Source organism: Dermacentor silvarum, chromosome 5, assembly GCF_013339745.2.
Source record: "Dermacentor silvarum isolate Dsil-2018 chromosome 5, BIME_Dsil_1.4, whole genome shotgun sequence".
Classification (NCBI taxonomy): Eukaryota; Metazoa; Arthropoda; class Arachnida; order Ixodida; family Ixodidae; genus Dermacentor; species Dermacentor silvarum.
Window position 1 is genome coordinate 124,888,522 of NC_051158.1, and position 19,024 is coordinate 124,907,545.

General features: G+C 48.1%; 2 protein-coding genes across 2 annotated transcripts; both read left to right on the top strand.

Moving 5' to 3' along the window:
• Nucleotides 1–231: 231 nt before the first annotated feature.
• Nucleotides 232–843, top strand: LOC119454393 (uncharacterized). Its single transcript, XM_037716341.1, has one exon. It carries the CDS (start codon nucleotides 232–234, stop codon nucleotides 841–843), a length of 612 nt encoding a protein of 203 aa, XP_037572269.1.
• Nucleotides 844–14,957: 14,114 nt separating this feature from the next.
• LOC119454394 (putative nuclease HARBI1) lies at nucleotides 14,958–18,088 on the top strand. Its single transcript, XM_049668046.1, has 3 exons — nucleotides 14,958–15,530; nucleotides 16,450–16,655; nucleotides 16,960–18,088. Exons 1-3 carry the CDS (start codon nucleotides 14,958–14,960, stop codon nucleotides 17,279–17,281), a joined length of 1,101 nt encoding a protein of 366 aa, XP_049524003.1. The 3' UTR covers nucleotides 17,282–18,088.
• The last annotated feature ends 936 nt before the right edge of the window (nucleotides 18,089–19,024 follow it).

Genomic DNA, 19,024 nt, shown 5'->3' on the forward strand with positions numbered 1-19,024 from the left:
ACGACCAACATGCCAGACGGAAGGGAAAACGACGCTCAACAAGCAGCGGCAGCGGGCCGGCAAAATGGCGCCAGTTTTTTCAACCCGTTCGCCATCGAACTGCCAGAGAAGTTGGATTTCCGAGACCCGAATGACTGGAAACGTTGTGTCGCAAGGTGGGAACGCTATCGCATTATGTCAGAACTTCAACTTTGCGATGTAGAAACACAGGTGAGCACGCTCGTGTATGCGATGGGGAAGGAAGCCGAAGACGTATTGGCGTCACTAAGCCTAACAGACGCCGACCTCACGGACTACGCAACAGTGAAAAGCAAGTTCGAGGGACACTTCATACCGTGCACAAACGTCATTTTCGAGAGGGCCAACTTCAATCGCCGTAAGCAGGAAGCGAACGAGACGGTCCAATCGTTTATCACAGACCTGCACAACATCGCCGAAACGTGTGAATACGGTTCACTGAAAGACGACCTCATTCGTGACTGGTTGGTTGTAGGACTTTTGGACCTCGGTCTAAATGAAAAGCTGCAACTAGACTCGAAACTCACACTTCAGTCTGCAGTGAAAATTGCACGGAACTCCGAATTCGTCAAAAAGCAACAGAACGAGCTACGCGACGGAACGGAAGGCGGTGCTGCGGTCGAGGAGCTGCGACGGTCAAAAGAACGCCGCAACCATGCAGGCGCGCAGCGGAAACCAGCCAAACCTCCAGCGGTGCACTTCGAGGAACGAAATTTGTGCAAGCGGTGCGGCAGTACACATCAGCATTTCAAGAAGCAGTGTCCAGCCTTCGGAAAGCTGTGCAACAACTGTGGGAAAACTGGTCACTATGCAACAGTATGCTAGTCGGGACGCCAGCAACCTACAGGGCAAAGGGCGTTCGGATCCAGCGCAAGGAAATTAGGGACAGCAAAATCGGAGGAAGTGTTTGTTGGTGAGGTCAGCGAGGCAGACACCCCGGAAACTTGGTTCATCATTTCACTTTTGAACAGTCGTCCTGTTCGCTTCAAAGTCGACACAGGAGCAGACGTGAGTGTAATCCCTGCTTCGCAGTATGAGAGCAGCCGCATGCAGACTCTGAAAACTCCTCACAAAAGACTTTTCGGACCGGGCAGAACACCCATCAGAGGCTGAAGGACGCAGGAATGACTCTAAATCGACGCAAGTTTGAATTCAGCAAAAGAAGAATCAAGTTTCTCGGGTACATCTTGAATGAAGCGGGCATCGCTGCTGACCAGGAGAAAAATGAAGCCATGAGAAAGATTCCACCGCCAGTGAACACCACCGAGATCAGGTCGTTCCTGGGCATGGTCAACCAGCTGGCAAAATTTATCCCGGGACAGGCCGAGACGACAAAACCGTTGCGAGGGCTTCTGCTGGATAAAGCAGTTTGGGTTTGGCACCAGACTCAACAAGAAGCCTTCGATTGGGTCAAGGATTACCTAACGATAACACCAGTGTTGTGCTACTACGATCCACAAGGCCTCTGACGATATCAGCTGATGCCTCCTCCTATGGCTTGGGAGTCGTTCTGCTCCAAATCAATGACGGCAAGCGGCAGCCAGTGGCATACGCTTCCAGGGCAATGACACTGACAGAACAAAAGTATGCTCAGGTGGAGAAGGAGGCACTTGCCATAACATGGGCGTGTGAACGTTTCAGGATGTATGTGCTCAGTCTGCAGTTCAGCATAGAGGCTGATCACAAAGCCTTGGTGCCTTTGTTCTCAACAAAACGCATTGACGAAATGACACCACGACTGCAGCGCTTTCGCATGCATGTGCTTCAGTATGACTTCACGATTTCACACATACCAGGAAAGGACATACACACAGCTGATGTCTTGTCGCGCAAACCACTGCAGTGCTGCGGCAAGCACCTTGCATCCGTCATAGAAGAGTATGAACTTTTGACCATTGAGCAGCTGCCAGCATCAACTGAGATGCTGAACAAGACCAAGGTCGAGCTGCAAAAAGATGCAACGACATCACTGGTCATGCACTACTGCACTACCAAATGGCACCTGAGGTGCGCAAGTATGCAAGTGTGGCCAATGATCTGTCTGTCGTACAGGGACTCCTACTTCGGGGCACAAGGATAGTCTTTCCCCCTTCATTACGCAAAGAAGTTCTGCAGCGACTACACACAGGACACCAAGGCGTTGTCAGATGCCGAGCAAGAGCACGGGAGTCTTCGTGGTGGCCAGCAATTAGCCAGGACGTTGAAACGTACGTGAAGAGATGCCCAACCTGCACAATGCATCGTCCTGTCGCAAACGAAGGGTTGCTTCAGACACCGCTCCCAGAACGCCCGTGGCAAGTGGTCGGCACAGACTTGTTCTACCACGAAGGGAGGAACTACATAGTAGCTGTTGACTACTACTCAAAATTTTTTGAACTGGAAGAGCTTTGTGGGACACAAACCAAACATTTTGTGCAGTTCCTTAGTAATTTGTTCGCTCGCTATGGCATTCCGGACATTTTGAGGTCCGACAATGGCCTGCAGTACAGCACACTCGAGTTCCTGCAATTTATGAGCAGTTGGGTTGTAAGACATGTGACCTCCAGCCCACATTGCGTGCAAAGCAATGGCGAAGCTGAAAGAGCTGTCCAGACTGCCAAGAACATCATCCGCAAATCCACGAATGTTGCGGAAGGCCTTCTTGCCCACACAGCTAAACCTGGACCCGAGGGTTACTCGCCAGCTGAGTGTCTCATCGCCGCAAGCTGAAAACAAACGTCCCTACTCTGCCTGAAACACTTGAGCCCAAGTGGGAATACCACCATCAGTTCCGGCAAGACAATGCGGTCATTCGTGAGCGATAAGCCAAACACTACAACAGGAGGCGTAAAACAAGAGACAGGCCACCGCTAAAGCCAGGTACAGCTGTCCAGATCAGAGAAGGGAGCCAACAACAAGGAACCATCGTTGGAGAGTCAAATGCACAGAGATCTTATGTTGTGCAAACGGCCAAAGGAAGCGTTCGTCGCACAAAAGCACATCTGCAAGAGGTGCCAGAAGTTGCACCACCGAACCACGCAGGAACGGACTGTTCAGAAGAAGCCAACTACACCACCCGCAGTGGCCGAGCTATTAGACAACCGCGAGGCCTGAACATATGAGCAAGCTGAGGGCTTCTTTTTTCAAAAGGGGAAGGTGTCGTGTCATGGGAACCCTTGACACTTTCCAGGTAGGGCGCCACATACCTGTTGGGACCCCCACCGCTAGGAAGGCTGGGACGGCTACAAGGGGCTCTGGAGAGAAAGACAACATGGCGTAACAATAAACGTGTCATTCGTTCGTACTCGTAAAACCTGACGTCTCTTAATCTTACTCCAACCCCTCGACAACACGACATGTCTCACAGCTTCAGTTCTGATGGTGTCTTTGATCGGCGGTAGATCGGCCGAGCTGTCGCGACGATTCCCGTTGGAAGCGAGCCAAGGCAGGATGACGGCACTGGTCATCAAATGAGGCAGGCTACGGCCCACGGCTGCATTACCGCGGCCAGAGCACTCGAATGGGTGTCGGGCGGGTGGCTTCCCCCGCCACAACTTCACGCGCCACCTCGAGCAAGAGGCGGCCTCAAAGCAAGGGCCACGTTTTGGCCTCACCCCGAACACGGCCTGAAGCTGCTCCAACGTGCGGCTACGAGCAGGCCACAGCCAGGCCTGTTCCAAATGGCGTCACACTTGGCGCCGCTCCGTGTCTGCACCGACAGGGAGGCGCGTTGTCCTCAGGGCTGCCCTAGGTACCATGGCAGGAGCTCCCGGAACAGCGAACTTGTCCTGCGTCTTCCAAGTCGCGAGCCCCCTCTGCCCGTTCGGCACCCGCCTCTCTTCTTCTTCCTTTTTTTGTTTCTTTTCAAAACGCTGCCAAGCGCGCAAGCTGTTGTTGTTGACATGTGTGGTTGTGGCGGATACCCACAGTGGGGGATTGGCCATGAATCGAGTGGTTATATTCTGTGTATAAAGACAAGGGAATTCACGATTAGAACACTGGAGTTAAGAAAGGAAGATTTCGTGAGAGGAGAAAATAAACTAAATAATAATAGGTTAAAAAAGAAATAAATGAATAAAAGAAAACTATGGTGGGAAGGGTGACAATAAGTTTAGCGTGGTAATCTATTTGATTCAATCAGATAATTTTGCATTGTCAAGCAAGCATTTCTGTGGCTGAACCCAATAATAGAGGCTCCAAAAGATAGGATTACAGGCTCCGATAAATCTAGGCAAATATTGCGACGCGGGATTTCCCGTAGTTTTTTTCCTTATTGCAGAAAAACGGCTACAAGGCAACAAGAAAGGGTCTATTGCCTCCGCTTCGCCACACAATGAGCCTAATGGTGAGGGGACCAGACCAGACCTGTGTAAGTAAATGTTTAACGTAGGGATATGGCAGCGCAGCCTGGTGATGGCCACTTCAATATTCCGGGTTTGGCAAAAATCTCTGTGCCAAGAGTATAGAAGATGTCTATAATCCAAAGAATTAGTCAGAGCAGAGACTGACACTGCCTACATAATGACACTCCTGCGAAATCTACCAGCAGTGACAAGAGCAGTCAAAAGACAATACGGAAAAATGGGCCCGGTTATCAATGCCTTGGCTAGTGAATCTGCTATTTCATTTATAATAAGTCCTTTATGGCCAGGCACCCTAAATAAACGCAAACTTCTCAAATAACCAGGCATCAATGAATGAAACCTCCTCACTACGCGAGAGTCGCAAGAAGCAGTGACGGATGAGCACAATGATAATGAATCAGCGACTATCACGGCAGAAGTAATTGATCGATATAATTTGCGTAAAGCCAGCGCCACTGCCATGAATTCAGCTAAAAAGATGGGTATAAAATCTGGCAGCCGAAGAGAAAATGTCCAATCGAGAGTAGGGGAGAATATACCAACACCTGATTTTTCCTCACGTTGTGAAGCATATGTCGCAATAACGATGTTTGTAGGCTCTGCAGATGATCTTTTAATAGACCATCTAGAATGCTATGTGGAAGTAATTTTGAATTATTAGGCAAGATGTAATCGAATTGATTATCAGTGGTAACAGATCTGTCGGGAATCGGAAGTACACCACAGATGCGCTCGTCCAAAGGGTCAAGTAAATGTTGCGTGAATGAAATTTGCGGAGTATGTGAACGCGGCCAGTTTACACGAAAAAAAAAAAAAAAAACAATCAGTGGTGCTATGCAGGATGGGCGGAGTTTGGCGAAACTCGGTATCTTCACGAGCTCTGGCGACGCCCCAAGATGAAATAACTAATGGTAACAAGACAAAGTTTGTCCGTCGGCACGCCTCCAGTTTCATTGGTTCATTTAGATTCACTCTCGGTGGCTATCATGCCTTGAGCGTTGCCATATGGGCGGTGGACGAACTGGGGCTCACGTGATCATAGGGTCGGCGCATTGTCGTGCCTTCTTTCACTTGTTTGTCGTTCCACCGAGTGCATTACAGGCACGAGCAAGTTATAAAATAAATGCATTTATGACAATAATATTAGTCACATTAACGTGGGGTATAAGCATTTTAAAGTTTGCAAGATGTACACTGAATGTGTATTAGACTAACTTGTAGTTTAGTACGTTTCGTGTTATACCACGAGGGGACGCTCGCCCTCCTCTATTTTTCTCTGGATTGGATTGGCGTGGTTCGCTACGTGCTTGCGCTAGCATTTCCGAGCAGCGATTGGTGTGCGCTTGGTATTCTCACTGGGCTTTCAACAGATCACTCGTTGCTCATTCTCTTTCCTCTGGATTGGATTGGTGGGGCTCGCTACGTGCTTCCGCTCCCATTTCCGAGAACAGATTGGTGTGCGCCTGGTTTTCACACTGGGCTTTTAACAGATCGCTCGTTGCTCGCGCTAAAGAAAGGCGGCTAGTAGGCGCGCGAGGCACCCCAGCTGCCCCAGCTGCGAGACGAAGTGCGCATCGGCTAGCGCATGAGTGGTTTGCCGCGCGCTTTTGAGCGAGTGCACTTCGCGGTTAGTGTCATTCGCAGGCTGCTACGCGGGAACGCTTAGTGACATTCACTGCACAGCGCACTTGCCGGCGAGTGTGTTCGGCGAACAAAGTGTGTAGCCTCGTTAGCAATGAGTAAAAAATAAGTAAAGTATTATTGAAAGAAGAGTCAGGAGTAATTTTAATAACATTGTTTTAAATTGATAACGTTACAAGATAATAAAATGTGCCACACCGCAAAAAAAAATCAAGAACAGCAAGAACCTACTCTCGCTCTCGGGCTGTTCACGACCAACGCGGGTAATGGCTGCGCAGTTGTTTGGCGGATCGAGTCGTTTTGACTGTTGCTGGTCAAGATGCCGTCGTTGCCGGCGCTTGTACAGGTTGATTGTAAATGTTGTTTCTAACAATAATAAACTGTTGTCGTGCACTGATGTTTATATTAACAAATGTATGCTTTCCCGTCTGACTCCCGGTGGCCAAGACCATCGATTTGAAAGAACATTTTTCTTTCTTGTGTAGCAGCGTGCCGCCAAAGTGACACTCAGCGCGCTGAAGTGCACCCTCTCAAAGTGCACTTTACTTTGCCCGTGTGGCACGGGTATTGCAGGAAAGCACTCATACAAGGGTCAGAAAACTACGCTTTATTTTCTTTTACTTTGCTAAGTATCTTCATACTGGCAAGCGTCGAGCGATGGCTTCTAACAACCGCAGGAAAGAGTCTTTATACTCGGTAGCCCGAGCAATCCGTGGCTTCTAATAAACGCAAGAAAGGGCCTTTGCAGCGCACGCGGCCGTTGAGTGCCACCACATCCTTCCCAGATGGGACTCCAGCATCGGTTCAGCTACCCTGTACCCATCGCTGACGAGGTCGCGCTTCACTTTTTCACAATAACTTTCTATTTATTGCGCGTGCAGGCCCATGATGGGGTTCACAAAGTTCACACTGTGGTTGACTGTCTCCCAATGCAGATTAAGGCATAGCCCCGTTAGCATCCACTAAATTTGGGAGACATTTGTATGCGGCCAATTCGACACTATGGATAATGGTCCCCGGTTGAAGATTGGCTGCAATAATGGCGCCTACCGTCGCCGCCTTTCGTCGGCTGACCTTGAAAGTCGAAGCACCGCTCTGGTCGCGCAGAAGATGCCGAAGACCCATGGGCCACCATCTTTAATACCGCCATAATTTTGGCGGCTCTGCGGAAAGTCGACGCCCGTCATTTGGCGCGACCTCGATTGTACTTCTGTTGACTGCGAAGAAGGCACTTGTCAATTTGCGCTATCTACCCGGGGCCACCGAGTGGAGGTCGCGCCAGCAGCTCGTCCCTCGCGAACTTACGGGGGTAGTTCCTCCAGTTGGCGATGGCCTGATCCGATAGAGTAAACAAGTCCACCGAGTGGAGGTCGCGCCAGCAGCTCGTCCCTCGCGAACTTACGGGGGTAGTTCCTCCCGTTAGCGATGGCCTGATCCGATAGAGGAAACAAGTCCACCGAGTTTAGGTCGCGCCAGCAGCTCGTCCCTCGCGAACTTACGGGGGCAGTTCCTCCAGTTGGCGATGGCCTGATTCGATAGAGGAAACAAGTCCACCGAGTGGAGGTCGCGCCTGCAGCTCGTCCCTCGCGAACTTACGGGGGTAGTTCCTCCAGTTGGCGATGGCCCGATCCGATAGAGGAAACAAGTCCACCGAGTGGAGGTCGCGCCAGCAGCTCGTCCCTCGCGAACTTACGGGGGTAGTTCCTCCAGTTGGCGATGGCCTGATTCGATAGAGGAAACAAGTCCACCGAGTGGAGGTCGCGCCTGCAGCTGGTCCCTCGCGAACTTACGGGGGTAGTTCCTCCAGTTGGCGATGGCCCGATCCGATAGAGGAAACAAGTCCACCGAGTTTAGGTCGCGCCAGCAGCTCGTCCCTCGCGAACTTACGGGGGAAGTTCCTCCAGTTGGCGATGGCCTGATTCGATAGAGGAAACAAGTCCACCGAGTGGAGGTCGCGCCAGCAGCTCGTCCCTCGCGAACTTACGGGGGTAGTTCCTCCAGTTGGCGATGGCCCGATCCGATAGAGGAAACAAGTCCACCGAGTGGAGGTCGCGCCAGCAGCTCGTCCCTCGCGAACTTACGGGGGTAGTTCCTCCAGTTGGCGATGACCTGATCCGATAGAGGAACCAAGTCGCGTGTCACCTCCTTCAACAGCCATATGTCTATGCTTTTGCTCCCGCAGTACGTGAGCCAAATCATTTGCAGTCTGGAGAGGTGGTCATTCGGACGGCCGAGGCGGTCCGTGTTGGCGAAGTAACTTCCTTCGCCTCCCTGCCCGTGCAGTGCAGCAATACCGTGTAACTGCGAAAAGTGATTTCGGCCCCTGTTGCACCGGAAGGCAGCCCGCCGTCCATTCTGAGTCTTCCAATATAATGTGACCCCTTCGCCTGCGCAGGTTGGTTGGTCCGGGTTGAACCCCAGGTGCTCGCAGGTGCCTCAGTACTCCGATGACGACAGCCGACCTCGCCTGTGGCTGGGGCGCGGTGGACGAGCAGCGCTTGGAACAGGAGAGAGCCGAAGCGATCGCACGAACTTTTCCTCCGCAGCCTGGTCACACCACTTTGTGCTCGGAAAGCATAATTTGCCCGCCACGCTGTCTCCGCAGAAGAGGGCTTTCGCCTAACTCGTCACACAGCCAGCGCACTGACGTCTTGGAAAGGCAAAAATGGCGCTGAAACTCTACGTCGGTTATGTAGGTGAACAGGTCCAGACGGTCATATTGACGCTTACTGCTGCTGGATGCGATGACACAGGCTGCAGCTGCCGCCGCCATGTTCACGAGTTCAACTCGAGGGGAGTTTTCTGATGTACGAGTTTGGCACGAGTTCATCTGTCAATAAAAACCATAGGTCACGCCCCGCGCGAGGCATGTAACTCTTGTGCGCGCCCACCACGGTTGGGCCACGCCCAACTTATCTTTAGGCAACAGTGACGTGGTACGGAACTGAGAGGCATTAACAATCTTGAGCGGCGAAAGAAAACACGCACAACGCACTGTCATGGGTGATGTACTGAGCACCACTATGAAAAAAGCGTCGACTTTCGTTGGCTTATTCATATATCTTCTGGGGCTGTGATGGCTTCACAACACGGTTCATTGCCTGCATTGTGGCGACGTAGCGCGCAGCAAATAATTATCGGCACGTCACTGTAGCTGCTTGCAAGGCGTCGATGCGCCGTGGTGGACGACGATCCTGAGCAGTGCGTAGTGTTTTCCAACGACAAGGTATTGCAGCTGTCATTTGAGATGGCTGCTCTGTCATCAGTGAAGTATCGGAGCCACAGTGTCGCAAACACGGTCAGCGTCGACTCATGCAGTGGGACGGCATTTCTTCATCACATGAACGGCACACCGTTTACTATGTTACTCTATGGGCACACTAAACAGTTGCAACACCTTCCTGCGTTCGAAGTCTAATTTCCTAACTGCACACAAGAGCCCTCACCCACCAAAATGCGATTGCTGCGCTGTCGTTACGATATCCATCTGCGATCGCTGTTAGCTCAGCAGCAGAGGCAATCGGCAAAAACATTGGAGTGAACAACATACTCAAATTCTGCGTACATGCGCACGGAGGCTCCTTCACTGGGCAAGCGGTGACAAGCGATGAATTGTGTCGCTGGGCAGCACGCTCTTCTTCGCAATGCATCGCGGAGACTTCGCGCACGCAGATAAACTGGTGCATTTTCACTGTGCTGCGTCACTACGGACCCTAGAATACCGCACAGCAATTTTGCAGCGACTGCAGTTGCTCCCGTCTCTATAGCTAGAGTGTCGTTTCAGTTGGTAAAGCGGCGGTCCTAATAGCCGCCTCAGTGAAGCACCTGCGGTGAACAGCCATGCCGCAGCGCTGCGTTGCCATTCCCCTAACTTAGACAGGGAATGGATAGATCATTGTCATGACTGACTTTATGCGTCTTTATCGCATCAACTTTATCGATAATAGCACTGCAGCGCCCCTGCGAACTGCTCACCACATGAACTTCCTCGTGCGCGCGTCGCCATGCGACCATTTAGAATGTATCCGCTTGTAAGCTTTCCATAGAGTTAATATAACTGACTGTAGAGGCAAAGCTGGGCCAAGAAAGGGGGGACCGCTAGGGCGCCGCCATCTTGTCGGCGCCATCTTGTAACTCGTCAATGTGGCCAGCGCAATTATTTTGGAGAGATGAGAACAAGTATAGGTCGTCTTATGCTGTGTCATAAAAAACGAATAGCTGATGGCGTTATGAAGGTGATGTGTGAATATTAACTTACAGGAAGTGCTTGCTAACGTAATTTATGCAATTCACAATGTACTCATTCATACAATAACGCGAGTTTCGGTTTTGGATAGTCTTTATTTGCGTTTTCGGATGCGTGGTAGTTTCGTTATGGGCATTCTATGGTTTCGTTTGGTATAGTTTAGCTCTGACATGCAATCGCGCGCCGACATCGGTTGACGCGATGGCACCTTGGTGCCTTTTGTGCAAGACTAAATCTTCAAAGGGCTCTGTCATTTCCCTTCATATGTAAGTAAACGTGTCTGACTTGTTCAGAGCATCACACGAGTAGACAGCTTTCGTGATTCATCGCAATCGTTCGAGAAGCATCACAGTACAGCATTTTTTTTAACCTATTGCTCGTCAAGTGACACTTGCGACAGCAAACAAGGAAGCCTGAACGGTATTTTCGCTAGTGCGTGACCGTTTAAAACCGCATACCGCCGGAAATTTTAACAGGATCATCCTTGGGTTACGTAAATGCCAGTGGCACGGCCAAACACTCCCACACCCACGCGCACACGGCTTTACCAATGGCATTTAAAGGGGCTTTAATGCTATTGGGCTGCACTAGAGTGTACTAGAATACGGTCGAGTGGGACGAGTGGCTGGGGCGGCGCATGGTTTGCACTGAGGCGCCCGATGTGGAAAAATACTGTAGCGGCGCTGCGATCGAAGTGCATTGGGCCGCATCAAGGTGGCGCCGTTGGAAACTGCTGGAGATACAGTTCGGCAGGGTCATTCGTACTACTTCGCGCGCTGATATTTCCGTTGAGACCGCTCAAATGGTGTTCATAATTGCATATGACATGTATTTATGCCTTAAGAATTGCTTGCTTTCTCTTCTTTATTTTATTTTATTTTTTAATGCCGCTCGGTGATTCGCGTGCAGTGCGGCCGCAGTGTTATTCTACTATGTTGTTGTACGGTTCCCTTTGGAGTACAAATATTTTTCTCGTTATTCAAGCAGCATGTATCTATCTGTCGTGTGTATTGTTGTGCATATACTTTTCTATCAGTACGTCTTGCGAAACGCACACGGAGAAACATATGTAACCTTCCTGCTTGCCGCTTCAAACAAGTATGCAGTATATCTGCCCCATCCAGCGCCTTGTACTCAGATTTATGGGAAGCGTTGTTATAGACTTAAAAAAAAAGTAAACTGCAGCGCAACATTCCATTCAAGTTTCCGCCTTCCTCGCGTAACAGAATGCGGAGTAATTGGTACGGGGTCATTTATTGCGATAGGACTTCGAGCGCCGAAAACTGTTTTAGTTAGTCATTCTATATGCTCATCTTTGGCTGTATAAGCCATACTTGGAATTTTTGTCCCTGTCAATACTTCAAAAAAAAAAAAGAAAGAAAAGAAGGAAAGAAAGAAAGCTGGCACGGTAGCCTAATTAGTGGCTATATAATGGCTACGGCCTTGCACTGGTAAACTCTATGGAACTCGCGGGCTGAATCCAGGTAGCGGAATTCGACGGGAGCGAAATGGAAAAACACTCGTGTACTTCAGGTGCGCGTTAAAGAAGCCCAGGTGGTGAAAACTTGAATGAAAAACTTGAAAACTCATTATCATATCGTGGTTTTGCCAGGTAGACCGAAGAAATTATTTAAATTCAAATAGAGTGGGAAAAGTATGTGGCTGCGTTCTTCGGCTTTCTTCTAGGGGTGCAAATAAAATAGTTGTAAATTATTCTTGGGTCTGATTTCCGAGAAAAACATGTTACGCTTACCCTGTATTTCATGCATAAATATAATGCCGTTCCCAAATGTATGACCGCTCAACTCAACAGTTTGTATATTATAAACAGCTGCTTTCAGTTATCCGGTGCACTATCATAACGACCATAATGAAACAATTAAAAGAACGGCATACCTCACATACACGTAGAGATATGTGCAGTTCTGTTGCGTTCGTTGAAGAAGATAAGTGTGGCACCACATGAGGCAATCAGTTTTATTGGGTTGCAAACATGGTCAGAATGTCAAAAAAAGATTTCCTCGCCTCAATAAAGTTAGCTGATTTACAGGCTGCCCCCAAACGGGGCGTTTATATTGAATGACAGCTAGGAACTTGTTATGCAGTACTTATTAACACCCGTGCGTTAATTCTCTCAGAAACTGCGCCTCTGCGCAACAACCATGACTCCCCGGCAGCACAATCATTCGCAATAACAGTCCTCACTTGCATCGGTCACTCACCTTTGAGACTTCAATGGTGCTGTTGTGCTTTACATTCGAATTGAAATGACTGTTCGGTGTCGTACAGTATATCAATACCACTTGTTTAAATAAACAATGAAATAAATAAGATGGTTTTGCCTGCTATGAATATTATTTCTGCGAATGAGAGCGTTATGTGCAGTATTCACTAATAAGTGTGTTTGTTACTGCAAACACGTGCGTTTATTCCGGTCGGGAGTTCTGACTTTTTTAATTAGTGCATTTAGAATATTTGTTATTTTTCCGTTACACATATATCGTGAATATAGAAGTTTATGTACCCTTTGATTTAATTGCCTAGAAATATATTCGCCATTCTTCACGCCACGCAGTTAATAAACCTGGTTTATTTCACTCTAATATTGTTTTCTTCGATCATTGTCCCTGATCAATATCCACCAACAAGAAGCGTGCGCAAAATGACACGATATCAATAATATAATGTTCTTACGTAGTTTCATGTTGCAGAGATACCAGTTACTTTTAGAAGACAGTGGTAAAAACAGCAGTTCACCTGGCTAAATCTACATTTGGTACCGGCCGTCAAGAGTCATGGGCGCACCAAAGCAATTAAAACATTTAAAAAATGTATTGCACAGACCTTCTGCGAGAAAAACTGGGCGTCCGCCAGCGTCCGCATAGCGAACGCGCACTCGCTAGCAGACGACGCGCTTGACAACGACAGCAAAATTGAAGACGTCACGTTGTATAATCCATGCCTCAAATATATATGTTTGGCAAAATGGTGCAAACATAACTTGGCAGTTGAAATGAAGCACTATTTTAAGAGCGGACTATGTGCAATCGGCCACGGCGCCCGCAGCGAAAGTACGTTGAATATGACGCGGAGCGCGTGTCCGCCCCAATCCAGTTCGCATGCAGCGCCCTTGCACAATTTTTCCACACGCGGCGCCTCAGCGGGAGAGCGCCGTTCGGCCCACTCAAAAATTGTCTAGTACACTCCATGGCTGCACACACAAGCTATAGGTTGCCAGATTAAAACTGATTACTATCGCCAAGTCTAGCAAGCGTTTCAGGAGCTGGCAACATACACAGCACAAACACAGCACCTCAATTTACAGGAACACGTTGGTCCACCTGGTTTGATTTTGCGGAACCAGAAACAATGCTTCATAACCGGGTACTTCCAATATGCTTCGCATAGCATAAATTCCTACATTGGGTGGGGCCTGCACATTTTTGTTTTTACGCGTCACGTGTGCCGGGTTGTTCGTGACAAAATCACGGCCGCGATCACCCATGCCGTCTTATAAACGTTCTTCATACAAGAACCAACCTGGTCAAGTTATTTTCTTTGTGCTATACCTAATTGAAATTGCTGCAGAAGTTATTTAAACTATATTGGTAGCATCCGACGGGCTTAGATTATGTAGAGGAGGTGGTGTTGGATGAACTTATAACTGGCAACGAAGTGGAGACAGCATGCGCACCGGCTTTGGACATCTGTGGTGGCAGAGTAAGCGCGAAAGCTCCGCCTTCATCGCTTCACACGTCCTGTCGAACCTAGTCAGTTTTCCCTTATGAAATTATAGAGCTACGGTAGCCATTGACTAATGGATCAATGTCAGCTGCAGAGCTATGCGCGGGCCACTTTTTTAGACCTGGGCCTGGCCTTACCACGCAAGTGTCATGCGTTGAAGCGCCCGAGCCCGGCCAGGTGATTTAGGACCTGACTCGCATCCGGCCAGGGCCCGAAGGCTTCATGTCTGGCCCTACCCGACTCGATGCGGCCCGGCCCTGTTCGGTTCGACCCATTAGCCTTAATGAGAGCAGCATTCCGGGCAAGTTGTCAATCCATGCCTAAAGTATTATTGCGTAACAAAAAGATATGAACGGGAGAGAAGAACACACACACAAGCGCAAACTTTCAACTAAATTTGTTGTGCCACTGAATCGGTTTATACGTGTGAAGCAGCATAGACTGCGGATGCGCTTACATGAACTAAAAAGGATTGCGTATTCGTGTAACATAGTTACGAGTCAAGTAATGCCGCCTGCAAGAAACTTAGTTCTTTTTCTGTGAGAACCAGTGAAGGGAAACTAACACACTTATCACTCAATTTTGCAATCATCTGCGCTTCAGTTATTTCACCGATAAGCTGCGTCCTACCACGGGACACAATCGTGCACTCGTCCTCGATAGGTTTGCAGCCGTGATCGCGACAATGAATCGCCAAGAACCCACCGGTGCCATTTTTCACGTTATTGCGGCGTTCGCAGAGCCGATCAAACGGCAGCGGTGGGTTCTTATCGCCGTATTCACAAACCAAACTTATCCTTATACTTATGACTTAAGTCACCGAACAGCCCTTAACGCGTTTCAAGAACCAACCTTATACTTATCGCAGAACTTTTCTCGTACTTATCGCCGTGATAAGTAAGGCTTGGATAACGTAGCCTCCGACCTACCTTAACGCTCACTCGTAAGCAAACAAAATGGCGGCGATGGACGACAACTTCGCGGAGTTTGTTAACTATCTCGACCGCCACGAAAAAATATTGAGCGGGGCAGCGTTTTCATACGCGTCTCCGCCACGGCGAGTGCCCAGGGATCGCTTGAATCCCATGGAAGTGTACGACGAGTACGAGTTTTTGTGCCGCTTCCGATTCAGCAAAAGTGCCGTCCAGCAGCTGCTCGCTATGCTGCCTCTGCGGGATAACACCGATGGACGTGGGCTCCCTGTGCCGCCTCTACTGCAGCTGCTCATCACGCTACGTTTCTATGGAGCCGGCACATTTCAAATTGTGACCGGCGACCTAGTGAATGTTTCCCAGCCGACGGTGTCGCGGGTGATCGAGCGCGTATCCACTATGATCGCCAGGAGTCTCTTTCCTGCGCTTGTGAAGTTCCCCAGCGCTTCAGAAGTGAGCGGTGCGATGCAAGCATTTTACCGGATTGGGAAGTTTCCCGGTGTTAGCGGGTGCATTGACTGCACCCATGTGCAAATTAAGAGCCCCGGTGGTGACCACGCCGAGGTGTACCGTAACCGGAAAGGATATTTTTCGATAAATGTCCAGGTGAGTGCCCGTTTCAAATATTGCAGCCGCGGTTCGAAACTGAAATGCAAACATAAGCGGTATAGAATGCCGCTGGTAGTACGACCTTGTAATTGTAACAAGTCACACTGAATAAATTACGACGCGGTTTTACACCGCTAGGCTACATCTGTGCTACGACAGTTGTCGAAGCTTCGAATTTACTAGCAGGTTAACAGCTGCACCAACGTCTCGCACTTCACCGAAATGCAACTACCGCAGCCAGCACTTGAACTCGCGACATCGTTAAAGTCAGCTTTGTCGGAATACAGCGATGTTATGCGGCGAAGATTGTGCCATGTATTTTGGTGAAGCATGTACAAGCACTAAAAAAGTGACACGCGTTCCTTCATTATATACGCTCGTACGTACCACCGGAGATCACGCGCCGGCTAGGTTCTTTGCATCACCCACCCCGCGGTGCGACATGCAAAATTTTGCACATTGTAAGCTAATGTACTTGGGCTAGGACTTAAAAGAATTTGTATCGGGCATGACCGTATAGTCGACATTGGACTACATAACTCTACAATAGAGCTACAAATTTATAAGGACGCAAGTATTGGAGTTCCCGCTTCTATTTTAGCACTCTTGTTTTTTGACATGTTTCAACAAGTGCATTTTGCACAGTCAACATGAGCTTTATTGTACATACGACTAAAAAAGTCAACTAGCCTATCAGTTAAGAATATGATGCCACCATAAAATTCTCACGTGTACAGAATTACACAATTGCATTTTGGATACTGCCTTTTAGTTTTATTCACACCTCGTAATTCATTATTCTTGTACCATTGACAAGCCATTCTCATCGCCTTGGCTCTCTTGGCCACATCTGGCAATTACGCCAATAAACTCTAGTAATCAATTTTCAATAATCATTAACAAAACTGTTTTGCAGGGAATCACGGGGCCTGACCTACAGTTTTTTGATGTAGTGGCTAGCTGGCCAGGGTCTGCCCATGACAGCAGAATTTTTTACTGCAGCCGTGCTAGAGTACTGTACGAGACTGGGATCGTCCCCGGCATTCTGCTTGGGGACATGGGCTACGCCTGCAGGCCATACCTCATGACTCCTCTTAAGGATCCTGCCCAAGGCAGCCCAGAATACAGGAAAGCTAGTAAATTTCTATGAAGCAGTGTTTCTGAATATACAAGTTTATTTTCAAGGCACAGCAGCTTATGTGAACATGCAAGGTTAGACAACAGCCAATGCAAAATTGAAACACTTTTTATTTGTACATATTCAAGGATGTTCTTGCGAATGATTTCATACACTCAAAACTCGGAGAAATGTGTATAAGACAAAAAGAACACTGTTTATATAACATCAAAAGCTACTGATCTTTTCTCTCTCGGCCAATGTTTTCACAGATTGCGAACACATGCAAACGCAAAAAAATCAACTTTTTTTCAGGTACAACAAGTCGCAAGCCAGAACCAGAAACAGCGTGGAACGCGTGTTTGGTATCTGGAAGAGGAGGTTCCCATGCCTGCAGATGAAACTGCAAATTGAGACGGACACCTCACTCACAGTCATCACAGCATGTGCGGCACTTCACAATTTGAGCAGAATTTTGCGTGACCCATGCCCTCCCAGTGCACCGCCCCACACTGCACCCAGCGTTCACCAGCCTGCACCAGCGTTGCCGAATGGACAGCCGCAGATGGCACTTCAAAACTCTGATGGCTTTAGAACCCGTTCACGTATTATTGCAAATTATTTTTCATAAATGCATGACATTATATTTCACTTTATATTGTTTTTGAAAAGATAAGAAATATAGATAGGTAGGTACGTTCAAATGATGGAGGTCAGGTGGAGAAATTATAAGCAGTAATAAGGTTATAATGGTAACAAACAAAACCGAGCGCTAAAGTGAAATACAAAAAAAGGAGAGCACTACGCGAGACTCGTGCCATGCAATGCTTTCTTTGTTATTTGTCTCAGTGCAGTTTTGTGTGTAACTGACTCGAATCCAACCAGTCCAAATAGTGGTCTTGTATCTATACAATACAGCCTACGTCAGCTTTAACCTGTCATAAATGTAAAAGTGAAACAATTTACCCCTCCAGACTGCAATTAGTTGTATTGATTGAAAACTTACTTTCACTGCATTTCTTATACATTCAGAATCATAAAAAGCTTCCAGTTGCAGAATAGATTAAATTTTCAGTTCTTTCGCAAGTTTTTTCAAGTTTACAGGAAGTGGATGCCATGCGAAAACTCACTACAGGATCAACTATTTCATGTCTACCTGGCTTGAAAAGCACCTTTCCAGCCACTCGAAAATTGTGCCCAACGCAATACATTGTGAAAAACAGTCAAAGAAGTGTGCCTGCTACATACAGTGACATAAACCAAGCAAGATACCCAGCCATCTACCTTAATACTCATTTTAATAAAACATTTTGCATATTCCATCTCCTGTTTTCAAGCCATCCCAAGCGTTGGCGCCACCGACACTTGCATGGTCAGAGTGCGCACGTACATGCACAGCACGAGCAACACAACAGCAGTCACTGCCCGCACTTTACCAGGCCCTTCCTCTCATTTGGCCAACACACCGTCGAACTACACCACAACCATTCTAAAGGCAGCTGTTAGTTGCGGAATGACGAGAGTACTAACATACACAGTTGGCAGTTGTGCGCGGCGTATTTCTTAGTTTTTCTTGTCAAACGCTTTTGCAGCTGTTTGCACTAATACCACATAAGCGCTGCCAAATTTCAGACCATTTATAAACCTGTTGGATATGCTGCTCCCCCCCCCCCCCCCCACTCAAAGTGATGCTATGCACTTTTGAATGTAACAAATGCAAGGCAAGGAGCTAAACGTATGTAACATTTCTGTTATTTACATGCTCAATGACATCCCAATTGCACAACAGAATATTAAGCGATACAGTTGTCATACCCAATTGATTTGACGCGGTTAGACGTGATAACCATGTACAAATCTCTGAAACTGGTGGTACAAAACATCATGCGTGTGTTTTTGAGGAGCCAAGCATTAAAAATATTATTGTTTGCACATGTGTCTATGGGGCACAACAGCAATGTTATCAGCATGCTTTGCACAGAGTAGAATAAACAGCACTCATCCTTGTTTCACAAATTTCTCAGCATGGTATCTTCTGTTGCATCCAGATTAATGCATACCTCAAGCTCGATGTTACAGAATATTTTGCCGCTGATTTGTTACATTATTGACATCGAAATGGAACTACCATGCCATGGCCCAACGCTTCTTCTCGAATCCTCATTCAAAAACATACAAGAAACAATGAGTGGAACACATATGAATCTGACAAAGCGTGTAAGCGCCAGTACTTCTCAATGCACCTTCTGCAGGCAGGTGGACGAGAGCGGATGACAGGCTGCACGCCCTGAAAAACTTGTAAACTTTTCGACAAGCCCGTGAAGGCAAGGCATTCCAAACTCACTCATCGAAAAGCTCACATGTTTTTCAAGAC

Bases quoted from the DNA above. Each gene is read 5' to 3' on its own strand.
- LOC119454393 (XM_037716341.1), top strand. From the start codon at position 232: ATGGGGAAGGAAGCCGAAGACGTATTGGCGTCACTAAGCCTAACAGAC.
- LOC119454394 (XM_049668046.1), top strand. From the start codon at position 14,958: ATGGACGACAACTTCGCGGAGTTTGTTAACTATCTCGACCGCCACGAA. The intron at 15,531-16,449 runs GTGAGTGCCCGT...ACTGTTTTGCAG, and splicing joins ATTTTTCGATAAATGTCCAG to GGAATCACGGGGCCTGACCT. The intron at 16,656-16,959 runs ATACAGGAAAGC...AAATCAACTTTT, and splicing joins CCTGCCCAAGGCAGCCCAGA to TTTCAGGTACAACAAGTCGC.